The sequence below is a fragment of the Hyperolius riggenbachi genome, chromosome 4, assembly GCF_040937935.1.
Source record: "Hyperolius riggenbachi isolate aHypRig1 chromosome 4, aHypRig1.pri, whole genome shotgun sequence".
NCBI lineage: Eukaryota > Metazoa > Chordata > Amphibia > Anura > Hyperoliidae > Hyperolius > Hyperolius riggenbachi.
Window position 1 is genome coordinate 457,762,423 of NC_090649.1, and position 25,176 is coordinate 457,787,598.

Consider the following 25,176-nt stretch of genomic DNA (forward strand, 5'->3'; position numbering starts at 1 on the left):
ATGTTTCAATCTTTTTTTTTTTTGCCCAATATTACCAAATCTATGTAGTAGAAGGGTAAACTGTGTGAATAGACTTCAAATGACACATCAGGTAGTCCCTCATATTACAGAGAAATGGTAGGATTGGAAAAAAAATATGGCATCATTAGTGGGCACCTTTAGACTCTGCGCTAATAATGGCAGTCCAGCCTATGCTGTCTCTATAAAAGATTAGATGGTCTGGCAGTCCTGGGCTTATGTACCATAAGGCACTGCTGAAAGGTTAAGGGGTGCTGCACCACTGACTTCAAACAGAGCTCTCCCAACTCAAGTGCTGGTCCAGGATGAAGAAGCAAGCGATAAGACACAGGGTCGCCTTCAGGGCTGTACATGAGGTACTGCTGTATGGGGTAGCTGCACTGGGGCCCAAACAGTGACAGTACCACATGGGTCCCAGCTGTCAATCACTCCCATGGCATAGCCCCTTTCAGCCACATGAGCTGTGAGGGGAAATGTCATTGATGCCAGCTGCTTTATGTCCCCTATCGCCCTGCCGTGTGACTGGAGGACACACGGCAATGCAGGGGGGAGGACTACAATGCATTGCCACTCTGCCTTGTCATGCTGTGGCCCCACCCCTGCAAGCGGCCCTGCCCCCTTGTGACTCTAAAATGGCATTTGGAGGAGGCCTGCTACATTAAGTGGCCCCGCTCCCCACACCTGGTGGCCACTACAATACACCTATCACTGCCTAGCTGCTACTACAAGCTACCTATCAGATTGTAATTTGGCATGTGGAAACACAGGGGAGTAAGGGGAACCCAGTAGGTTTGCCCAGTATGGGGCCCAGAAAATTCTGATGGCAGCCATGATAAGATATACCTGTGGTTATGGCACCTATGGTTTGGGTGCCATGTTTTGGCTACACAGCTCAGTCAGCTGTTTTTATGTTGGTTTTGCCATTTGTCCTCCATTTCACCCTTGGCAAAAAAAATAAAATAAAAATCTCCTAACAGACCTAACTAATCTGCCGCATCCTAGCCTCCTCATCCTCACCATGACCCTCCCTTCCAAGACTTAAAGGGACTCCGAGCAGTGCAGAAACTATGGAAAGTTGCATACCATTTTGAAGCTCTCTTTCTTCTCTTTGCAACGATATATAAACCGCCGCCCTACGCCCTTTTAGTTTTAGCTGCCGACTTACACAGGACGACACTTTCCCCAGTGTCAGCAGCTCCATTCAGCTGCCGACTTTGGGGAAAAGTCATCCTGTGTAATACAAGTAACTATGGAAAGATGCATACCATTTTGAAGCTCTCTTTCTCCTCTTTCCAACGGCACCTAAACCGCTGCCCTATGCATTTTAGTTTTTGTTATTTTCGTGATCGAAATTGAATTTGCTGCAACTTCGATTGCGAAAATAGGGAAAACTAAAAGGCGTAGGGTAGCGGTTTATATATGGTTGGAAAGAGGAGAAATAGAGCTTCAAAATGGTATGCATCTTTCCATAGTTTCTGCACTGCTCGGAGTCCCTTTAACCCTAACCAATACTCATATCAGCAGTAGTCCCAGCACCGACTCCCATTCCCATTCACTGGCAAACTTTGAGCACTCTAGTCACCGCCGCACAGCTGATGGTGGTAGTGTAGCCATGTACAGTGGGGTAACTACAATTCATGGGGTCCCCCAGCAAAACATTGATGTCTCCCCCCCCCCCCAATGTTCATACCCCTTTCCTTGCCTCTCCTTGGTGCCTAGGGGTCCATCTCACAAGGGTCATAAAACAAGTGGGGCCATCATGATCTTGTTACCCATAATTTGTAACCACAAAAACACTTGATCAGGAGCCGTCTTTTGCGATCCCGAGGTCGTAATCGGCATTAGTGAACAGTTCTCGATCACGAACGCCGATCACGAATGCACCCGTGATTGCACTCGTTACCCGACTGCTGCTCACTAGTCGGTATTCATGATTAAAAACCTGCTGACTTTAGCGGTTAATAGCAAAGCCCCCTTACATACTAGAAACACCAAATTTGCCAGATATGTTAAGAAGACCTTATAGTTTTTGAGAAAATCAATTTTAAAGGAAAAAAGTATACATTTAAATGCGGTAAATACATGAACTGTCATTGACCACATCTAAAAATGTATACTTTTTTCCTCTGAAAATGTAAAATCGATTTTCTCTAAAACTATAAGGTCTTTTGAAGCATGTAAGGGGGCTTTGCTATTAACCGTTAAAGTAGACAGGTTTTTAATCATGAGTAACGACTCGTTTTAAGCTCCTGGCCATGTACCAAAGACCAAACCACAAATACCATTCCCACCTGTTGAAGCAGGAGGATGGATGCCTGAGCAAGAGTTACTGGGATAAATATCTAGTTCCAGTGACAGCTCGCAATGTAGAACCTCCTCTCCGACTTTGATGTTACTTTGAAGCATGTTTTTTGCATTCCAGGGACAGGAAGTTAGGAGATAAAACACACGGACACAAACAGCAGTGAGTACCCCTCCACCCTCTATCCAAAGCCGCAGGTAGAAATTTTGAACATGTATGAATTTATGCATGACAACAAATTCTATTTGAACGGAGCAGTTAATCCTCAAGTGATTACAGTAAGTAAATGAGGTGTGGCTTCCTGTTAGTCATGGGATAGATTTAGAAACATGCATTTTGTCACAATGATAAGAGTTGCTCTAGTTTAGATAATACTTTTAGTGACTGATTGCAGACAAGAGTTTTTATAAAAGCTTTCGAAACCCACAAGGCTTCTCCGTCAGGTACATTCATGTCTAACAAAGAAAACTGGAGGGTTTGCACAGGGCCGGTTTTAGACTTTTTGCTGCCTGAGGCAAACTTGTGAGGATGCCTCCCCCCTTCCCGATTTGGAATGATCTCACAGCACTCGAAAATTTACTCTGCTTCACTTAATGTTCTCACATAACATGCTACAGTTCAACACAGTAAGACACTGGCTAGCTGACTGCGAGTCTGTGACAAACAAACTGCTCACCCTCAGCCAGTCGGCCATCCTCCATTCCCCCTCAGTCAGGACAGCAGTGCCACCTCCTCCCTTCTGCTGTGCAATTCAAATGAAACACTGCTGCTCTCCTGCCTCCCCCCTCCTCACTCACTGTCAGACTCCTTACACAGCACAACAAGCTGCTTTTCCAATGATGACCTCTTCAACTGGCTCTCCTCTTGCTTCTCCTCCTATTCTGACTGCATGCTGCCCCTGTAATCTCTGCGCCTGATGGAAATGGTTCTCCTTGCTTCATGAGAGAACCGGTCCTGGGTTTGCAAGAAACCCTCTAATAGCAGTTAGGCTCAGTTTACACCTGAGCTGGATCTCTGGCAAGGCCACAAAGGCCATGGCCTAGGGAAAGCAAGGTGTGGGCTGTGGGCAGCAGGATGGCACTAGCAGTTAGCCTGCCGAACATTCGTCCTGCTACACAGAGTTTGCATATAGAGCTGCGCGCCTGGGCGGATACCGACAACCAGATCTTGCACTCGGGGGATGAAGGAGCAGCAAAAAGTGATCTCTGAGCTGCCTGTCACTCACCGAATGTGTCGCTTGCCCAGGAGCTAATCTAATACCTGCCATCATGTCACTAACTGTCCTCAAAGGAGCCTTTAGTCTAAGCCCTGCCATCACTTCACTAACTGTCCTCAGAGGTGCCTACAATCTAATCCCTGCCAAATAGGGGGCGGAGTTCAGGATGCTGTTGGTCTGAGGGCAGCTGGTGATATTGGGCCTTGGGGGGTAAAAAGTACAAACCCGGCCCTACATCCAGATCGCACTTCGGTGTGAATCCGGACGGCATGCTGCAAATTTTGCAGCATTTAGCCGAATCTCTAAGCCATGTATGGCATGTCTTAGCATTCTGGGCTCTGGCTCTGCAGCAGAAAGGAAACCACGGCCAAATCGGAAACGCCTGCAGCCCGCAGTGCAAATATGCCCTTACTCTTTCCAGGTGTTACCTTAATTTGCAGATTTTTTTATTTTCATAAAAAGGTGTAGGACTAGTTCAAAACCAGTCGGGTCGTCACATTTTTACTACCTACTGTAAGTAACAGCGCAATGAGTCATTTAGAGTGCATTCTACCTGGAAAAAATACATCTTTTATGTATACCTAGACATTTATTTTACATTTTAAAATTTCTTGCTATAGTTTTCTTTTAAGTTGTGTTTTAACTGAACAAGGGTTTTAACCAGTTCACCACTAAGGCCCGGTTCACACTTGCGGTGGCCCTCCGGAATCGCCGTGCCGGAGCCGCACCGCCTGCAGAACGGACGGAACGGACGCACGGCATAGCAATTAAAGCCTATGCGTCCGTTCACATGGGTCCGTTCTGCAGAACCGGAGCCGGACCGGATCCGGGCCGGATCCGGACTCCGGCCTCCGTTCCAACATGCGCTATTTTTTCATCCGGCCCCTCCGGCAGCCGTATCCGGGGCGGAGCCGGACTGCACCATCCGGCCAATACAAACAAATGGGAACCGGAGGCCGCACAACACACTGGCTGAGAAATCCGGATGTTCTACCCCACTTCCTATGCGGATTTTTGCGGCGATATTGGCTGGGGACACATGGGCAAGCATTTTGGAGTGGAGCAGCACGAGCTGGAGGTGTTGGCAGGATGTTGGCAGCATGTCGGAGGTGGAGGTGAGTGCTAACAGCAGAGGGCCTGATTCCACAGGTCCCCCTTCTGCTGACCTCCCAGACCCCAACATTTTTTTTTTTTTTACGTTAACTTTGCCAAACGGATCCGGATCGCATCCTGATTACTACCTGATGCAACCTGACCGGATCCGGATCGGATCCGGATCAGAACCGTACGGTTCCGATCCGGTCCGGATCCGGTCAGGTCATCCGGTCCGTTTGGCAAACAACCGCTAATGTGAACCGGGCCTAAGGGGTGTTTCCCCTTATGGACCAGAGCAATTTTCACATTTCAGCGCTCCTCCCTTTCATTCATCAATACCTTTATCACTACTTATAACAAAATGATCTATGACTTTTTTCACCACCAGTTAGGCTTTCTTTGGGTGGTACATTTTGCTAAGAATTATTTTATTCTAAATCCATTTTAACAAGAATAGTAAGAAACCCATAATTTCTCAGTTTTCAGCCATTATAGATATAAAATAATGCATGTTACTGTAATTAAAACCCTCGTATTTTATTTGCCCATTTACTCCGGTTATCACACCATTTAAATTATGTCCCTATGGATACAATATTTTATTTGTTTTTTTAAATGTCACTTTTTTTAATAAAGGTGTTTTATTTTGATAATTATGGGAGGGAAGGTAAAGGGTTAACTGATGGTGTATTATATGTATTTTTATTTAGTGGGATGTATGTAGGTGTCATTTTACTCTTACACAATAGAAGGAGCAACATAAATTGGCCATAAACACCATATCATCCTAGTTCAATATAAATCTTTATTGCACAATCTCCACCAAATCACAGGTGTACACCTTTAAGGAACCAAAACACAGATAGTATTTAAAAACTGTTTCTGCACAGAACCCAGTAAGAATTAAAACCAAGGAGCCATCCCGCATACCCCAGATAATCACTCTAGGCTTGTGTGCATGGAGTCTATGTGTGTTTATGGCCAATTTATGCTGCTCCTTCTATTGTGTATATGATACTGGCTGCACCAGTTCACGGTTCAAATGAGTGATAAAAAGCGATTGCACGATAACTCTGTGGCTCCCTGGCAACTCCCTTCTTATAGTCATTTTACTATTAGACCACAAGATGCACCCCCCCCCTTCCCCACACACTTTATTCCTAGTGTGTACTGTTTACTGCATACATGTGTTTCAGGAAGTAACGTGTGTCTGCTTCACTTTCACTTTTGTCAATGATCACCAGCATCTCAGTGATGCTAGTGATCATTGATCACAGGCACTTAGATCGGTGAATGGAAACTGTGTTCCCATTCACTGATCTGTGTACTAATGGGCGGTGACAAGAACATGCGTGAGGCAACAATGGCAACGCAGCGAGGTACGTATATCTACGCCTCTGGAACAGGAACAGTCCACCCGCTGACAGTAGATATAGCATCAGAATTTCAGCAAGTGGTTAACATCCTGTATAATTCCAGCAGTGTTAGTCCTTATCATACCGCCCAACTTCTTGAGATAAGAAAAAGGGACACTAAAGCCACACCCCTGCCACACCCCTAATCACACCTCCACCACACCCTTAATAATGCTGCTGACACAACCCTAGTCACACATACCATAAACATTTCATAACTATGTTTTATAATTCAAACCATACTGGTCCTTTCTATCCTTGTTCATTTGCCTTCTCATTAAGAAACAGATCAATTTAAGGCTCCCTGCACACTGCAAATCCGTTTTCCGATTCCGATTCCGATTCCGTTTCCGATTCCGATTCCGTTTCCGATTTTCCTTGAATACATTCAACAGAAAAACGGATCAAAAAACGCAGCATGCAGTTAAGATTAAAAATCTGAATCGGAATCGGATGTAAAAACAGATTAAAAAGCGGAATCGGAATCTGAAATGCATGCAGTGTGCAAGAGGCCTAAAGGATGGAAATACATTTTAGAGTTTAAAAAAAAATCATATATTTACATAGATCTCTACATCAGCCTAGAAAGAGGGACACATGAGTGAGAAAGAGGGACAGAGGAACTAGGTTCCCAAAGAAGGAATGCCCCTTGGAAAAATGGACAGTTGGAAGCTATGGTCCTTACCCAGATTTTTTTGCACAATGTCAAATATACTGGTTCCATTCACGATAAGCTGCGGCCTTTTGCAGATTTCCTGCATGAGGGGGGAAAAAGATGTTATTTTTCAGTTAAGTCAGATCCAAGATGAAAAACTAACTATCACAAGCAACTTGTCTATATATCTTATCTAAAGTTTAGATAGATTACACAGCAAATCTAGCTGCAAACAGTTCAACAGTTTATGATTATTTATTCCTGTGATACAATGAAAGCGGCCATGTTCTGTTTGTCACATTACACACAGGTAAGCTGCACTGCATCTCCAGCCCTCACCCTGTGAAAACTTCACTACCCTCTCCTCCTCCCCTCTTCCTCTGAAATCTCTGGCTAGTAACCGCCTCCTCCTCCTCCTGCCCAGACCGAGCTCCCATAAGCCCTTGCTACTAAGACTTAGGCCCCTTTCACAGTAGGACGTTGCGGTTTGATGCGACATTAAAGTCGCAATGCAAATTACAACGCAATCCCCCGAACAAGTCGCAACGCAACTTAATGCCCCGTTACGGTTACATACAGTAGAGCAGGGGTCCCCAAATGTTTTGGGTCGAGGGCCGGGTCAACATACTTCAGACTGCTAGGGGGCCAGAGTGTACATAAAACGATGTCTTTGCGGGCCAGACAGTGAAGCATACCCAGGTGACAACCTGAAGTCCAATTGGACAGCAGTGTCACCTGATGCGGAATTTGATTGGAAGCCAGCAAATTACTGCTTTCTGTCTTCCATGTGGATGGGTGGTGCCAGCACTGCTATTCTATATGTGGACCACCAATATCTAAAGATGTAGCTGACCGCATCTATAAGTAATTCATTTTCTGTGTGGGGGGCCAGTAAAAAAGTCTCAGTGGGCCGCATTCGGCCCGCGGGCCTTAGTTTGAGGACCATTGCAGTAGAGCATACAGGCAATGAAAAGTATGTTCCAAGTAATTACTGAGCATATGCAAACACTCCAACGCAGCTAATAACGTGTATAACGCACTGCATGTGGTACTTTAACTTAACGTGCAGCGTTAGTCACCAACGCAATGTGTGCACTGTGAATGAGGCATTGATTTTTCATTGCAGTGAGTTATTCTGCGTTAACTGTTGTTTTGACGTGCGACTTTAACGTTGCACTGTGAAAGAGGCCTTAGAGTGTTAAGGCTCTCTGAAAAGCTGTGGGCGAGGCTTGTTTAGTTTATAGGGAATTAAAGTATTAAAACAAACAAAACAAGTATTTGGCTTGAGAAATGCCCTATAAACTATATGTAAGGAACACAATGAGTAAAAGTTTATCTCGGATCCCCTTTAATACCGATTTTTCAGTTTTCACTGGTAACTGAATATAAAAATGATTACTAGATAAAATAATAAAGATCAAAAAATACAGGCAAACTATTAGTGTAAATGTGAGGATAAGCTTTATCATCAGTGTTTGCGATCGGGGAAAACTACATTTTGAACAGTTCCAACTTTTTAGAAAAAGGAAGAGATGCAAGTGGAACTGAGCATGAAGCGATATGACCTCTTGAGTCTTCCTGTTGGAAAAGCTCACAGTTATACACTGGCTGGCGCTCCTCCCTGATCCTACCGGACAACCTCAAGTACATGATGATGGGATAGGGAGAGGAGTCTGGACAGATCACAGACTGCTGTTCAGTACAACCAAGCAGCAACTGATACTCAAACAGGAAGTCACCACTACAAACCCATCCAGCCAGGTAATAAAAAATAAATAATTAGAAAATCGAATGCACTGCTAACTATAAGGCCAGAGTCACACTTAGCAGAATCGCATGAGTTTTCCCCAGAGAACATATTGGAAAACTGATGCAATTTTGCTAAGTGTGACCCTGGCCTAAAAGATGTATTAAAGGAACACTATTGATTAACATGTTTTTTCAATTGAGTTAGGGATAGTTTGGGAAGTGCTGTTAAGTATGGGTGTATGCATTTCAATGCTTATCTCTTTGTTTACTGTCATCAAATTCCTTTTACGTTTCATTGATGCCAAAATCTGATGTACTAAATCATGAAGGGAGGAGGATTCCCTCACACTACATCCATTAACCCTGTGTGTTTGAGAAAGCTCTCACTGGCAGCTGCCTATCTCTGACTGAGCTGTCTGCAGAAAGCAGAGGAAATGTATCCTTATGTGCAACATATACATTTGTAATAGTGTGTTAAACCTGATATCAGAGGCATTTCATCTAACTCTGCTTTTATATTATACTGTTCTTAGCATGTCAGATTGCAGAGATTCACCTTTGCAAATGAGACACACTGAACTAAAATCTACACACAATGCATTATAGCTTTTGCTTCTGATATTTAACATGAAATGTAGGAAAATGTTTACACAGCTACTTCTTAGACATTATTTGTAGATTGTCATTTTGAACACTTGGTTTGATAGTGTTCCTTTAAAGGGACCCTAAGCAGAGGAATAAAATGGAATTCTGAACTTACCTGGGGATTCCTCCAGCCCCTTGTAGCCCCCGAGGTCCCCCGGCGTTCTCTGGGTCCCCTCCATGGTCCCACTGGCGACTCCGTTAGTTGCGTGGCTTCGGTTGAAGTTGTGGGCAACTGTGCGTTTTAGTGTTTTTCGAGAATAGCACTTGTGCATAACGCTTTTTCCCGATGGGCACATAATTGAGCTGCAGTAGTAACAGCATGACTGCCCGGGTTCCACTACACTCTCATCACTTGGGTAAGTTCCTTGGCTGTTACTAATTACCTCCATTACTCCATCCTGGCATTCTTTGCTTTGGTTTTAAGTCTGTTTCCTTCTAATTAAGGCGCCTGGAAATTTGGGCGCACGGTACTGTAAATTAAATACCAATATTTTACTATGGCCAAACCTAACCTCACTCTCACAGAGAATGCCTCTCTCCCTGACGCCTAACCATTAAACACCCCCACTGCACAATCTAGCTACCTAACGCTTAACCCCTAACCCCGCCCATGGCCTAGGGCACCTGGAATCAAGGGGCGGGCAGCTGCTGGCACACTCAGGCAGTTACATTGCCAAAGATGTAAATGGCAGCGGTCCGCGGCAGTGATGGACATTACAGGACGGGGAAGAACAGCACAGGACAGAGCGAGAACAGCACAGCACCAGGTAAGCACAGGAACGGGGCGGCTGGCTGGTGGGGTTGGTGACAGGGGGCCTTGGGAGGTAAGATGTACAAATCCATCCCTGACCCCGCCAGTTCAAACTACCTACATAATGCCTAACCCTTAACCCCCCCCCCCACACACACACACACACACACACACACACTAACTACCAAATTATTCCACTTGCCGCATGCTCCCTTTTTTAGTGCTTCGCCATATTCCCAAATATGGGGTAGCAGACTACAGATCGGAAAATTCTTTGCTTGCTCATTTTTTTTTAGTTTGAATATGTTAGGAATGGACATGGTCGCTCTCTTGGTACAAAATAACTCTCGATGGTTGTAGGAGTGGAAGGTTCTAACCAAAAAGACTACCCCTCTCGCGGGAGGATGTGTGACACAAAGAGGCATAAAAGGCACCCAGATGATGATAAAACAGTTAAAATAGAAAGGGTGAGGTGGCTTACCTCAATGACGACAAGGTCAGAAAATGACAAAGAACTTTAACCACTTTACCCCACACTGGTGCGGATATCTCCGTCCCTTTTCACTCCTTTCACTCCCAGGGACGGAGATATCTGCAGCTACCGCCGCTGTCCGCGCTCCCGCTCGCTCGTGCGCGTGCTCCCGCCACTCATGCACACCGCTGCCCGCTTGCATGGAGATCAATGAACGGGGAAAACCGTTCCCGTTCGTTGATCTAAGCCCCCGCAATGATCGGCTGCTTCTATGAGAAGCAGCACGATCATTGTGATTTTCCCAGCCTCATTGTGCTTCCTGTAAGCGTACTTCCGGACGCTTACAGGTCGCATGAACAAAAAATCACTGTAGTAAAACTACACCCTAAAGCATTTTTCATATACACATACATTCGTTTTACACAATAAATTAACTCATTACCTCCCACACTTCCCAATTTATTTGTTTTTTTTTGTAATAAAAAAAAAAATTACAAAAAAAAACAAAACATAAATAGTTACCTTAGGGGCTGAACTTTTAAAATATTTATGTCAAGAGGGTATAACACTGCTACTTTATAAACTATGGGCTTGTAATTAGGGATGGATGCAAAACAGACAAAAATGCACCTTTATTTGCAAATAAAATATTGGCACCAAACATTGTGATAGGGACATAATTTAAACAATTTTATAACCTGGACAAATGAGCAAATACATTTCATGGGTTTTAATTAAAGTAGCATGCATTATTTAAAAACTATAATGGCCGAAAACTGAAAAATAATGATTTTTTTCCCACATTTTTTCCTATTTTCCCATTAAAACACATTTAGAATAAAATAATTCTTGGCATAATGTCCCACCTAAAGAAAGCCTAATTGGTGGCAAAAAAAAACAAGATATAGTTAATTTCATTGCGATAAGTAATATTAACGTTATAGACGAATGAATGGACGGAGCGCAGAAAGGTAAAAATTGCTCTGGTGTTTCAGGGGTAAAACCCCTCAGTGGTGAAGTGGTTAATATGCACTTGGCAACGCGTTTCGCGGCCTGAGGACGTGGACTGAGACCAACGAAACGTGTTGCCAAGTGCATAATAAAGTTCTTTGTCATTTTCTGACCTTGTTGTCATTGTGGTAAGCCATCTCACCACTACTATTTTATCTGTTTTTAACACAAAATATAAAATGCTTCATTAAAAATTGACGGAACAGTCATGTGACTCACCTGCGGCCGCCTCCATGTTATCTTCTGTATGCTGAGCTCTGTGACCAGCTTGGAGCCGATGCTGTTGATATCCGGGGGAAAGGCTTCATCGATGAACAGAGTCCCTTTCTGCAGGTGGGCTTCTCTCAGCGAATCAAAGTCTTGGTAGAGGAGCTTGCGTGGATTTTTCAGCTCGCCATGCCTTGCGTAGCCCGGAGGCCTGGAGTGCGGGTTGGGCCCAGAAACATTCATAGCGGCACTAGAAAAAAATCAGCAATAATAAGCAGATGCCTTGTATGCAAATTGTATGCATATTGGAATTGGACCAATCAATCGCCCTTGCTGTCCACTGGCACAGTTTTAGGCAATTAGGATGAAGGCTGGAATCATGTAATAGGTGTGGGACCAGAGCAGGATCATCCACAAGGCAACCTAGACAGGTGCCTGGGGCCTAGTGGGTGACAGGGACCCAAAAACCATTTTCTTTGACCACTCTCCTACCTCAGATTACCAAAACGACCTTAAAGAGGAGTCACAACAACTACCTTGCTAGGGCCCCATTTAATCTTAATCCATCTTTGTGTGGGAGTCATTTTCACTGCATTGTACATACAGTGGGTTGCAAAAGTATTCACATTTTGTCATATTACTGCCACAAACATGAATCAATTTTATTCGAATTCCACATGAAAGACCAATACAAAGTGGTGTACACATGAGAAGTGGAACGAAAATCATACATGATTCCAATTTCCAAACATTTTTTTACAAATAAATAACTGCAAAGTGGTGTGTGCATAATTATTTGGCCCCCTTTGATCTAAGTGCAGTCAGTTGCCTATAGACATTGCCTGATGAGTGCTAATGACTAAATAGAGTGCACCTGTGTGTAATCTAATGTCAGTACAAATAAAGCTGCTCTGTGAGGGCACCAGAGGTTGTCTAAGAGAATCTTGGGAGCAACAACACCATGAAATCCAAAGAACACACCAAACAGGTCAGGGATAAAGTTATTGAGACATTTAAAGCAGTCTTAGGCTACAAAAAGATTTCCAAAGCCTTGAACATCCCACGGAGCACTGTTCAAGCGATCATTCAGAAATGGAAGGAGTATGGCAAAACTGTAACCCTACCAAGACAAGGCCGCCCACCTAAACTCACAGGCCGAACAAGGAGGCCGCTGATCCTGATCAGAAATGCAGTCAAGAAGCCCGTAGTGACTCTGGACGAGCTGCAGAGATCTACAGCTTAGGTGGGGGAAATCTGTCCATAGGACAACTATTAGTCGTGCACTGCACAAAGTTGGCTCTTATGGAAGAGTGGCAAGAAGAAAGCCATTGTTAACAGAAAAGCATAAGTCCTATTTGCAGTTTGCCACAAGCCATGTGGGGGACACAGCAACCATGTGGAAGAAGGTGCTCCGGTCGGATGAGACCAAAATTAAACTTTTTGGCCAAAATGCAAAACGCTATGTGTGGCACAAAACTAACACTGCACATCACTCTGAACACACCATCCCCACTGTCAAATATGGTTGTGGCAGCATCATGCTCGGGGGTGCATCTCTTCAGCAGGGACAGGGAAGCTGGTCAGAGTTAATGGGAAGATGGATGAAGCCAAATACATACAGGGCAATCTTGGAAGAAAACCTCTTGGAGTCTGCAAAAGACTTGAGATTGGGGCGGAGGTTCACCTTCCAGCATGACAATGACCCTAAACATAAAGCCAGGGCATCAATGGAATGGTTTAAAACAAAACATATCTATGTGTTAGAATGGCCCAGTCAAAGTACAGATCTAAATCCAATCGAGAATCTGTGGCAAGATCTGAAAACTGCTGTTCGCAAACGCTGTCCATCTTATCTGACTGAGCTGGAGCTGTTTTGCTAAGAAGAATGGGCAAGGATTTCAGTCTCTAGATGTGCAAAGCTGGTAGAGACATACCCTAAAAGACTGGCAGCTGTAATTGCAGCAAAAGGTGGTTCTACAAAGTATTGACTCAGGGGGCTGAATAATTATGCACACCCCACTTTGCAGTTATTTATTTGTAAAAAAATTTAGAAACATGTATGACTTCCGTTCCACTTCTCACATGTACACCACTTTGTGTTGGTCTTTCACGTGGAATTCCAATAAAATTGATGCATGTTTGTGGCAGTAATGTGACAAAATGTGGAAAACTTCAAGGGGGCCGAACACTTTTGCAAGCCACTGTATATTGCTGTATATTGGTATGCGGCCCCCTCTCTCCCAGCGATGCTTAGCGTAGGCTATTTAGCAATATGGAATTCTCCTCCAAGAGCATTCTGGGAAACCTTGTATCATTTTCACTGGCTTCAGAACTCTCAGTAAACAAACATTCCGCAGAGGTCCACCTGGCAGAACTAAAAATGTTGCAACCTGTAAATCATGGTGAGAAAAGATTTTACAATGGACAGACACTTACTAAATATTTTATACATTAATATTGTAAAAAAAAACAACAACAATTTATTCATTACATTATTTTCACTATAGTTCCTCTGTAAAGTGACACTGAAGCAATATACTGCATTGTATGTGTAGTATGGATAATTAATAGAACATTAGTAGCAAAGAAAAGAGTCTCACATTTTTTTTTTCAGTTATATAGCTTTTTTTGTTTTTACATTACACCATTCTCTAATATTTGCAATTATAAACTACACGCATTTTAAACTATGAAACAGAGCAGAGCTAGTGACCCTTTGAACTTCCCTGCAGTAAAATCTTATCTGAAGTCCTCTTTCACTGCGTCTTTGGTGTATAAGTGCTTCAGAAAATAGCACTGTAGCCAACTAAATTAGTCAGAGAGCTCATATAAGCTCTTTTTCATAGATAAAAAACTGACGTTTCTTGGGGCTAGGTGCACACATAGCAGAAACGCTAGCGTTGTGGAAAACGCTGTGTTTTTGCCGCTAATGGAAGTCTATGGCCGCAGGAAAAAACGCATATAAAAACGCTGGTTTTGTTGCATAATATTCATGAACGCATCAAAAACGCACATAATAAAAGTCAACGGAAAGGCAATGGTATGCGTTTTTCATGGGTTTTCCATGCGTTCTTGAAAAAAAATGTATGATGTATTTCCACTTCCTGTTGTCTTCCTAGTCTAGTCCTAGTTTTCCATTTGTGTTTTGTATATGCGACCCGCAAATGCATTAAAACGCATGCAAAACGCTTAAAAACGCATCTGCGTTAAAAACCTTGAAAGCAAACGCACCAAAAACGCAGTAAAAACGCAGGTAAAACACACAAAAATACACACAACATTAACATAAAACATACAATAAAACAAAGCACAAGCCCAATCGTGGACAATCAGCAGCCAAGGTGAACTCAGGGCCAGTCCTCAAGCCCTAAAGTTACACTTACAGACGGTCTCTTGTATTTATTGCATATCTAATAACATAGATCCCAACTGTCCCTTTTTCGGAGGGACAGTCCCTCTTTGGGAGCCCTGTCCCTCTGTCCCTTTTTCACCCTCATTTGTCCCTCTTTCAGGACTTTGTCCCTCTTTCTATATAAATATGTATATTAATATGCTAAACATGTGTTTAATTGACTCTAAACTTTATTTCCATCCTTTAAATTGATATATTACTAATTTTAAAATGTTATTATGAAGGAAAATTAACCAAGATAGAAAGTACCAGTTTGGTTTGAATTATAAAACAACATATTTTTCTTATGAAATCTTTCTGGTATGCGTGAATAGGGCGTGGTGGGGGCGTGGCAAGGGGTGTGACTTAAGTGTCCCTTTTTCTCATCTCAAAAAGTTGGTAGGTATGTAATAATATTTTAGATATGCAATAAATACAAGACACCGTCTGTAAGTGTAACTTTATGTGGGTCTGTTAACTTTGGGCGCAGTCTGCACTATGGTGTTTGTCCCCTCTGCATCTCCATAACCAGGAACCGGCCGGCAGAGTCCTGGAACGCACTTGGAGTGCAGGCGGTGACGTCACTACCGGTGGAGGAGGAAGGAGACGGCGGTCACATCTCCTTGCCACCATCCGAGCGCATACTGCCTTGCCATCTATGCGGACCTCGTACAATCGTACGCATAACACAGAAGACATTCTACACATGCAGAGAGGTATTGCTACACTCCCCAAAGGTACTGTTTCATTTATACGAACTGTCCTTCTGGAAATCCTTACCCAGGAGTATCTTCAGTGCACATACCTCTGGAGTAGTTAGTTCTATTGGACTGAGGGTTTTGATCGCATTGATCTGCCTGTGTATTATCACACATACCTAGTTTGAGCGCCAGGTGCTCCAGTGTTTTCTCTATTGACATAAAACATGACATAAAACTCAGCCTTTCACGCTATGTTATGTGTGCACCAAGTCTTAAGGTGCGTACACGCATGCGACTATAGTCGTTTGAAACGATCGTTCCCCGATCATTTCAAATGACGATCGTTTAAAAAAAAGCAGCCAACGACCATTAAGTCTAACGACGGACGAGCTACAACGTTAAAAACGAACGATCTAGCTTGGCGGATTTTTTCCAACGACGATCGTTTGCAAAAGTAGTACATCGTTGGAAACGGTCGTTCGTACTAGGCTTGACATGTGCATTTCACTATTTCTCCGTGGAACTTTTCATTTTTATGCGCAAGCGCAATAGTTGCTTTACGTGATGTAACGTTCGTTCTAACGATCAGCTCGTTACACACATTTAAAAGCTAACTTTACTTAGGTTGTTCTTTCGTCAATTAAAAGTTTGTTCGTCGTTCACAACGAACGATCGTTGTCGCATGTGTGTACGTAGCTTAGCTCTTTCTGTACTGGAAACAATATGAGACTCCTCTCTTTGCTAATGTTCTATTTCTTAGTTGTACTTCACATACAGTTCATTATCTTATAAGTTTTATTTCACTTCAGAATGATTCCCTTTAACAACAAAGAAATGATCCCCTGACAGCAGATCACCAACTTCTTATAAGTCAGTCCATATAGATTCTGTTAATTATTGTAAATTATATTAAAGTTAACTTGTTATTTACCAGTATCTATTATTGAAATTAACTTAGCAGTTCGATTTTTTAAATGAACCTCCCAATCAGGGATGTTGGTAATAGTGTGCCGTTGGGTAGGCGGGGGAGTTGGGGCGAGAAGCATTACAATACTCACCTATTTGCGTGTTTGCATACATGCATAGCGACCACAATATGGATGGGGAGCATCCCTGCGTTGCTCCTCCTCCGTACGGTGGTCGCTATGCATATATGCAAAGAGGGCACCTGGAAATTTTGGCGCCCGGCCGAGGCATAGGCTAGAGAGGCTCCAGCCTCAGGGCGCAGTGTAGGAGGCGGCGCACAATTCATTCAGCTGTCATTCCTAATTGTGTATGAAGCAGAAAGAAATAAGAAAAGGGGATACATGGCAGTGACTGCAAGCCAGATAACTAGAGATTAAGGTGTTGGGGAGGTTGTGGGCCCTGTGGCGCTTCTTAGTCTACTAGCAATCAGTGTGTGACGGCTGGAGTGGCAGGGATGGAGGGGCGCACTTTGGTGTCTCAGCCTTGGGTGCTGGAGGACCTTGTCCCAGCTCTGGCGCCGGAATATCGGGTAGTAGTAGAATATCAACAAATTGACCTAAAAGCAAAATATCTGGAGCCACCACAGGCACCCATACAAACTATAACGGTGGGGCTGCTCACCATGCAAACTGCAGCTGCAAATAGCGTGAGCAAGGTCTATTAAAAAATATTATTAAAGGTGCTCAAGTTCACTTTATCCTCCCTGGCGGTATGATTATTTCTGGATTTTAAGGTCTTTTCAGCATTCAGTTTAAGAAAATACTGTAAAATTAGGAAAAAATCATGCTGCCAGAATGCCTGCAGCAGCCCCAGCACTCACTCGCCTCCCTGGGCTCCAGCGCTGCAATTTTCCCTCCGACCTCCGGGTGGCGCTGTGACTCTGTAATAAGATCACTGACGGCAATCTCACCAGAGTGATTCAGAGCTGGACGGGAAGGAGAACGGCTTCCTGCGCCTGGATCCCCGGGAGGTGACTAAAAATGTCCGCTGCACGCTATATTCTGCAATGAGCTCCCAGCGGCTACCGCCAGGGAGGTAACAGGACAACTGAAGTGGGTGGGATATGAAGGCTGCCATATTTATTTCCCTTTAAGCAATACCAGTTGCCTGGCTATCCTGCTGTCCCTCTGCCTCTAATACTTTTAGCCATAGATTATGAACAAGCATGCAGCAGATCAGGTGTTTCTGACAATATTGTCAGATCTGACAAGATTAGCTGCATGCTTGTTTCTGGTGTGATTCCGATACTGCTGCAGCCAAATAGACTAGCAGGGCTGCCTGGCAACTGGTATTGTTTAAAAGTAAATAAATATGGCAGCCTCCATATTCTTCTCACTACAGCTGTACTAACCATTCTGTACCTAGAAAGAGAAGGGAAACTGCCAAAATCCCTTGTCTGCCTCCCTCCCTGACTTTATACTCTAATCTTATTGCCAAGTCTCCTGTATCCTATCCCTATGTACCCATGCAGTGTTTCATCACTTCTATGCAGCACTTCTGCCTCAATGTACATGGATGGTGTCCGGGTATAATCTCTTCTGCACGGCAGAGGTTTTCTACAGACACAAAGGCTTCCCCTGAGGGCATGTTACTTTGTGACTCTCTCTGCTTCAATACTGGTCAAACCGGAACAGCAGCAAGTATGAGCTGACAACAAAAAACTATAAATAAGTTATTGTAGCCATGCATTAGCAGAGGGGGGGGGGGGGGGGGGGGGGGGGCTTTTCAAGCTTTGGTTCAGGTCTGGTTCACACTTGAGCATTTTTCAGCACTTTGCTGATTGCCGACAATGAGCAAAGTGCTGCTGCTAGTCAGGGGCGTAACTAGAAATCACTGGGCCCCCCTGCGAAAATTTGGATAGCCCCCCCCCCATAAGTACCAAACAATTGTAATGGGGCAGCGTTTCACTATAAAATAATTGTAATGGGGTAGTGTTTCACCATAAAATAATTGTAATGCACCAGAAAGTAAAGTGGGCAGCATTTCACCATAAACTAATCGCAAAGTGGGCAGCATTTCACCATAAACTAATTGTAAAGTGGGCAGCATTTCACCATAAAATAATAGTAAAGTGGGCAGCATTTTACCATAAAATAATCGTTAAGTGGGCAGCAGTCACCACAAAATCGCAATGTGGGCAGCATTCACTAGAACATCATACAATGGCCAGCATTCACTAGAACATCATACAGTGGGCAGCAGTCACCAGAAAATCGCAATGAGGGCTGTGTTTACCAGAAAATCGGACAGTGGGCAGCGTTCACCATAAAAATTGTACAGTGGGCAGCAGTCACCAGAAAATCGTACAGTGGGCAGCAGTCACCAGAAAATTGTACAGTGGGCAGCAGTCACCAGAAAATCACAATGTGGGCAGCAGTCACCAGAAAATCACAATGTGGGCAGCAGTCACCAGAAAATCGTACAGTGGGCAGCAGTCACCAGAAAAATCGCAATGTGGGTAGCAGTCACCAGAAAATCGCAATGTGGGCAGCAGGCACCAGAAAATCGCAATGTGGGCAGCAGGCACCAGAAAATCGCAATGTGGGCAGCAGGCACCAGAAAATCGCAATGTGGGCAGCAGGCACCAGAAAATCGCAATGTGGGCAGCAGGCACCAGAAAATCGCAATGTGGGCAGCAGGCACCAGAAAATCGCAATGTGGGCAGCAGGCACCAGAAAATCGCAATGTGGGCAGCAGACACCACAAAATCCCAATGTGGGCAGCAGGCACCAGAAAATCGCAATGTGGGCACTAGACACCAGAAAATCACAATGTGGGCAGCAGACACCAGAAAATCGCAATGTGGGCAGCAGACACCAGAAAATCGCAATGTGGGCAGCAGTCAACAGAAAATAGTTCAGTGGGCAGCACCTGTAAAAAAAAAACAAAAAAACAATTCACTCACCTGGCAGAAGTCTCCTCTCCTGGCCTCAGATCCCCCGATGATCCTCCTGCACATCTCCCGTGCTGACAGGTAGTGTTGTCCGGATCATGAACGATTCGGATCTTTGATCCGAATCTCTTTTGTGAGTCGAATCATCCGAATCATCAAAATGAGTGATTTGGATCTGAGCTCTGTTGGATGAGAGGCAGCCTTGCAGGGAGACAGGTAGATGAGAGAGAGGGGACATGCGTGCCACTGCCAGATATGTGTACAGCACACATACTGGCTATAACGTGGTGCTCATTACAGGCTGTCTGTTCCGTAGTTGTGCACAGTGATCACATTGGAAGCTTTTGGCTCAGCTCAGCACAGCTCAGTAACTTTGCAGGCACTGTGATTGCAGCGCAATATGATCCTCCTGCACTGCTCTAAACAGCTGCACTTCACTTCTGGGAATGCTTTGGGGAATGCTTACTTTCACTGTGCGACGTTTGCATTCACAGTATACAGATGAATATATAGGTGAAATATATGTAAAGCATATGATTGCAGCATGTGGGTATTGTGTGCAAACATTTCTGCTCTCTGCTCGTCCCTCCTCCCTTCTCTGTCCACTCCCTGCCCTCTGTCCATCTTCTCCCCTTCTCTGTGTGTCCACCCCCCTCCCCTTCTCCTGTCCTGCTAGTCATTTCACCCCTGAATGCTTCCATTGTAAAATGATATGAGATTCGGATCAAAGATCCGGATCTTTTCAAGGATCCGATTCAAATCATCCGGATCATTAAAAAGATCCGAACTTCCCATCTCTACTGACAGGCAGAGTGCAGGGCTACGGCAAGATGGCTCCTGAAGCCCTGTACTGGAGACACAGTCTCCAGAGCAGGGCTTCGGCGGCCATCTTGCCGTAGCCCTGCTCTGCCTCCCGGGAGACAGACTGCGCCTGAGGGGAATGAACTGGCCCGGCGTCTGTTAGATGCTACGGCCAGTTCCACACCTGGCTGGGGGGTCTTAGAATCGGGCGGGTGGCATCTTTTAGCGGCTTTCGGCAGTTTGCACCTCCGCAGGGAGACACAGAGACATGGCGGTGAACGGCCCTGGAAGCTGCTTCCACGGCCATTCACCGCCATGTCTCTGTGTCTCCCTGCGGAGGTGCAAACCGCCGAAAGCCGCTAAAAGATGTTAAATGTTGCTTCCAGGGACATCGGAAACAATGGAAAAAACAGGGATCGGAATGCAAACGTTGGTAAATGGCTGGAAACCGCTTGAATGGGCAGCACTTTAAAGGACCACTATCGCAAAAAAAAGTAGGCAGTTAAAAAATGTGACAGGTGACAGGTTTTGGGCCAGTCCATCTTTTTAACTGGGATTCTCAGGGCTTTCTTTGTTTTCAACAGCATTTCCTGAACAGCAGTTTAACTGCCAAAATAGCAAGATACCAGCCGGCCTCCCTAATCACTTGCACACTATTATGTCAGTTAGATTTTGCAACTGTTGTTCAAGAAATGCTGTTGAAAACAAAGAAAGCCCTGAGAATCCCCCTTAAAAAGACTGGCCCAAAACCTGTCATCTGTCACATTTTTTAACTGCCTACTTTTTTCGCGATAGTAGTCCTTTAAAGACAAGCTCCGTGGTTGGCAGGGAGCATCAAGCAGACATGAACTGGCGCTAACCAGACTGGAATATTATGGATTCAACTGTTTCCTTTATGGAAAGTAGAAGAGACAAGAGGCTAGCACTAGATGTCATAAAGCTTGCATACCTGTAAGATTCTGCTTCATCAGAGGCCCTATGCAGAGTGACTCTCCACAGGGCCTCTGAGGAAGTGGAACCTTTCCATGAAACAACTGTCAGGTCTCTGCTTGTGCCCTCACTGCTGTCCTGTGTATGTGTCCGTGTCAGTGGCTTTTTTATGGCATAGGCTTTCCAGGCCACTACCTGGGGTGTCATTGGTCCTGGGAGGCTCTATGCCCATGATTAAGCCCTGTCCCCGAACAAGGCCCGCCCATTACAGACTACACCACTCCCCAAACGAAGCCACGACTTTGGGCCCACCCTTGATGGTCACCTAGCTTTTTTGCCAAGATTTTTGGGGGGCTAGCATAAACCGGGCCCCTAGACTCTCTCCAGGCCCAAGGCACCTCTCTAAGTTGCCTTGTGGATGATCCAATTCTGTGTGCATCCCTCTGTGCCGCTCTCTGTCCCACTGCGTCTCCTACTGCCCCCTTTGTACCTCCCTCTGTCCCCTTGTCCCACTGTCTGTTCCCGTCCCCCTCCTATGCTCCCCCAGCCCAGTGTGTAAAGGCAGAGTATAGTACAGCAGAAGCTGTGCTCTGCTCTAACCTCCTTTCTGGAGTCCAGTGCTGTGCCTGTGCTACCATCCTGTCTGTTTCCTGCTCCCTCTAGTGCTGGCCCTCTTCATGTCACGTGTAATCGCACTACTTGCGGTGGGAGATGCTGGGCACTAGGGCAAGTGGTGAGCGGACAGTAGAAGGCACAGCACTGGACTCCAGCAGAGAGGTGAGAGCACAGCTTCTGCTGTGATATACTCTGCCTTTGCACACTAAGCTGGGGTAGTGCAGGAAGGGAGTGTACAATGAAATGACGACAGGATCGGTGGGTTGTTTGTATCCCAGGGACTCCCTGTATTATGCATCAACGCTCTCCATTTACCAGCTTCCTATATAGAGGTTGCAGTTGGGCGAACATCTAGATGTTCGGGTTCGGGCCGAACAGGCCGAACATGGCCGCGATGTTCGGGTGTTCGACCCGAACTCCGAACATAATGGAAGTCAATGGGGACCCGAACTTTTGTGGTTTGTAAAGCCTCCTTACATGCTACATACCCCAAATTTGCAGGGTATGTGCACCTTGGGAGTGGGTACAAGAGGAAAAAAAAATTAGCAAAAAGAGCTTATAGTTTTTGAGAAAATCGATTTTAAAGTTTCAAAGGGAAAACTGTCTTTTAAATGCGGGAAATGTCTGTTTTCTTTGCACAGGTAACATGTTTTTTGTCGGCATGCAGTCATAAATGTAATACATATAAGAGGTTCCAGGAAAAGGGACCGGTAACGCTAACCCAGCAGCAGCACACGTGATGGAACAGGAGGAGGGTGGCGCAGGAGGAGAAGAAGGCCACGCTTTGTGAGACACAACAACCCCGGCCTTGCATGAGGGCAAGAAGCGTGCGGATAGCAGGCTTTGTACCGCCATGCAGTCATAAATGTAATAAAGATAAGTGGTTCAATAAACAGGGACCACGCGGCAACGCTAACCCAGCAGCAGCAGACGTGATGGAACAGGAGCAGGCGCAGGAGGAGAAGGCCACGCTTTGTGAGACACAACAACCCAGGCCTTGCATGAGGGCAAGAAGCGTGCGGATAGCAGGCTTTGTACGGCCATGCAGTCATAAATGTAATAAAGATAAGTGGTTCAATAAACAGGGACCACGCGGCAACGCTAACCCAGCAGCAGCAGACGTGATGGAACAGGAGGAGGCGCAGGAGGAGAAGGCCACGCTTTGTGAGACACAACAACCCAGGCCTTGCATGAGGGCAAGAAGCGTGCGGATAGCATGCTTTGTACCGCCATGCAGTCATAAATGTAATAAAGATAAGTGGTTCAATAAACAGGGACCACGCGGCAACGCTAACCCAGCAGCAGCAGACGTGATGGAACAGGAGCAGGCGCAGGAGGAGAAGGCCACGCTTTGTGAGACACAACAACCCAGGCCTTGCATGTGGACAAAAAGCGTGCGGATATAGCAGCAATGCTTTTTGCCGCCATGCAGTCATAAATGTAATACAGATGAGAGGTTCAATAAACAGGGCCCGGAAACGCAACACCATCCCAGATGTTCATTGGTCATGTTACTTGGTTGGGGTCCTGGAGTGTTGCGTAGTCATTTCCAATCCAGGATTGATTCATTTTAATTTGAGTCAGACGGTCTGCATTGTCTGTAGAGAGGCGGATACGCCGATCTGTGACGATGCCTCCGGCAGCACTGAAACAGCGTTCCGACATAACGCTGGCTGCCGGGCAAGCCAGCACCTCTATTGCGTACATTGCCAGTTCGTGCCAGGTGTCTAGCTTCGATACCCAATAGTTGAAGGGTGCAGATGGATGGTTCGACACAGCTACGCCATCTGACATGTAGTCCTTGACCATCTTCTCCAGGCGATCGGTGTTGGAGGTGGATCTGCACGCTTGCTGTTCAGTGGGCTGCGGCTGCATGGGTGTCAGAAAATTTTCCCACTCCAAGGACACTGCCGATACCATTCCCTTTTGGGTACTAGCTGCGGCTTGCGTTGTTTGCTGCCCTCCTGGTCGTCCTGGGTTTGCGGAAGTCAGTCTGTCTGCGTACAACTGGCTAGAGGAGGGGGAGGATGTCAATCTCCTCTCTAAAGTCTCCACAAGGGCCTGCTGGTATTCTTCCATTTTGACCTGTCTGACTCTTTCTTCAAGCAGTTTTGGAACATTGTGTTTGTACCGTGGATCCAGAAGGGTATAAACCCAGTAATTGGTGTTGTCCAGAATGCGCACAATGCGTGGGTCACGTTCAATGCAGTCTAGCATGAATTGAGCCATGTGTGCCAGAGTCCTACCAGAATCCTCATCATCCTCTTGTGAGCGTTGTGATAGTTGTTGTGATGCATCATAGTCGTCACCTTCCTCCTGGTCTGCTTCTGCTGACCATTCGCGTTGAATTGTGGAAGTCCAACGTGCACCGCTCTGGCCCTCGTCAGTGGTGGCATGAAATTCCTGCTCCAACTCCAGCTGTTCCTCCTCCTCTTCTTCGTCATAGCTGCTGGGGCCAGCGTTCCCTGAGGCGGATGGCCTGATGTTGGTACCATCACGCTGATCGTTTTCTCCTTCAGATTCCCCCAGTTGCATCATGACAGCTGTTTCCTTGATTTTTAACATCGACCTCTTCAGTAAACACAGCAGTGGTATGGTAATGCTGACTGAAGAGTTGTCACTGCTCACAAGCAACGTGGATTGCTCAAAATTTTGGAGGACTTGGCAGAGGTCCAACATGTTGGCCCAATCGGATCCACAGAAGCTTGGCAGCTGGCCGGATGCGCCTCGGTACTGCGCCGTCATGTACTGGACCACTGCACTCTTCTGCTCGCAAAAGCGGGCTAGCATGTGCAGCGTAGAATTCCAGCGCGTAGGGACATCACACAGCAAGCGATGGTGGGGGAGATTGAAGCGCTCCTGCATCTTGGCGAGTGCCCCCGAAGCAGTACTGGAATTTCTACAATGTTTGGACACTCGACGCACCTTCAACAGCAGATCGGGCACGCCTGGGTATGTCCTCAGGAACCGCTGAACTACTAGGTTCATCACGTGCGCCAGGCAAGGGATGTGTGTCAGCTTAGCCAACCTTAAAGCGCGAATGAGATTACTCCCATTATCACACACAACCATGCCCGGTTTCAGGTCCAGCGGTGCCAGCCACAAATCCGTCTGTTCCTTTATTCCCCTCCAAATTTCCTCCCCTGTGTGCTGCTTATCCCCAAGGCAGATTAGCTTCAGCAACGCTTGCTGACGCATGCCAACAGCTGTGCTGCACTGCTTCCACGATCCTACTGCTGCTGGGTTAGCGTTTCCGGATGAGGTACAGCTTTGAGATGCGTTGGAGGAGAAGGAGTCAGAGAGGTAGGTGCTGCTGTTATCCAGTGGGAGGGACGGCGGTGCA

General features: G+C 45.6%; 1 protein-coding gene across 1 annotated transcript in view; it reads right to left on the minus strand.

Annotated features, from left to right (window-relative positions):
* Positions 1–25,176, minus strand: part of LOC137504856 (calpain-13-like) — a 143,547-nt gene that overhangs the window by 102,521 nt on the left and 15,850 nt on the right. Inside the window, exons 3-4 of the mRNA XM_068233448.1 lie at positions 11,549–11,786; positions 6,732–6,801 (exon numbers count right to left, since the gene is read on the minus strand). Coding sequence (XP_068089549.1) covers positions 6,732–6,801; positions 11,549–11,779 — 301 coding nt within the window. The 5' untranslated portion in view covers positions 11,780–11,786. The remainder of the gene's footprint in view (positions 1–6,731; positions 6,802–11,548; positions 11,787–25,176) is intronic.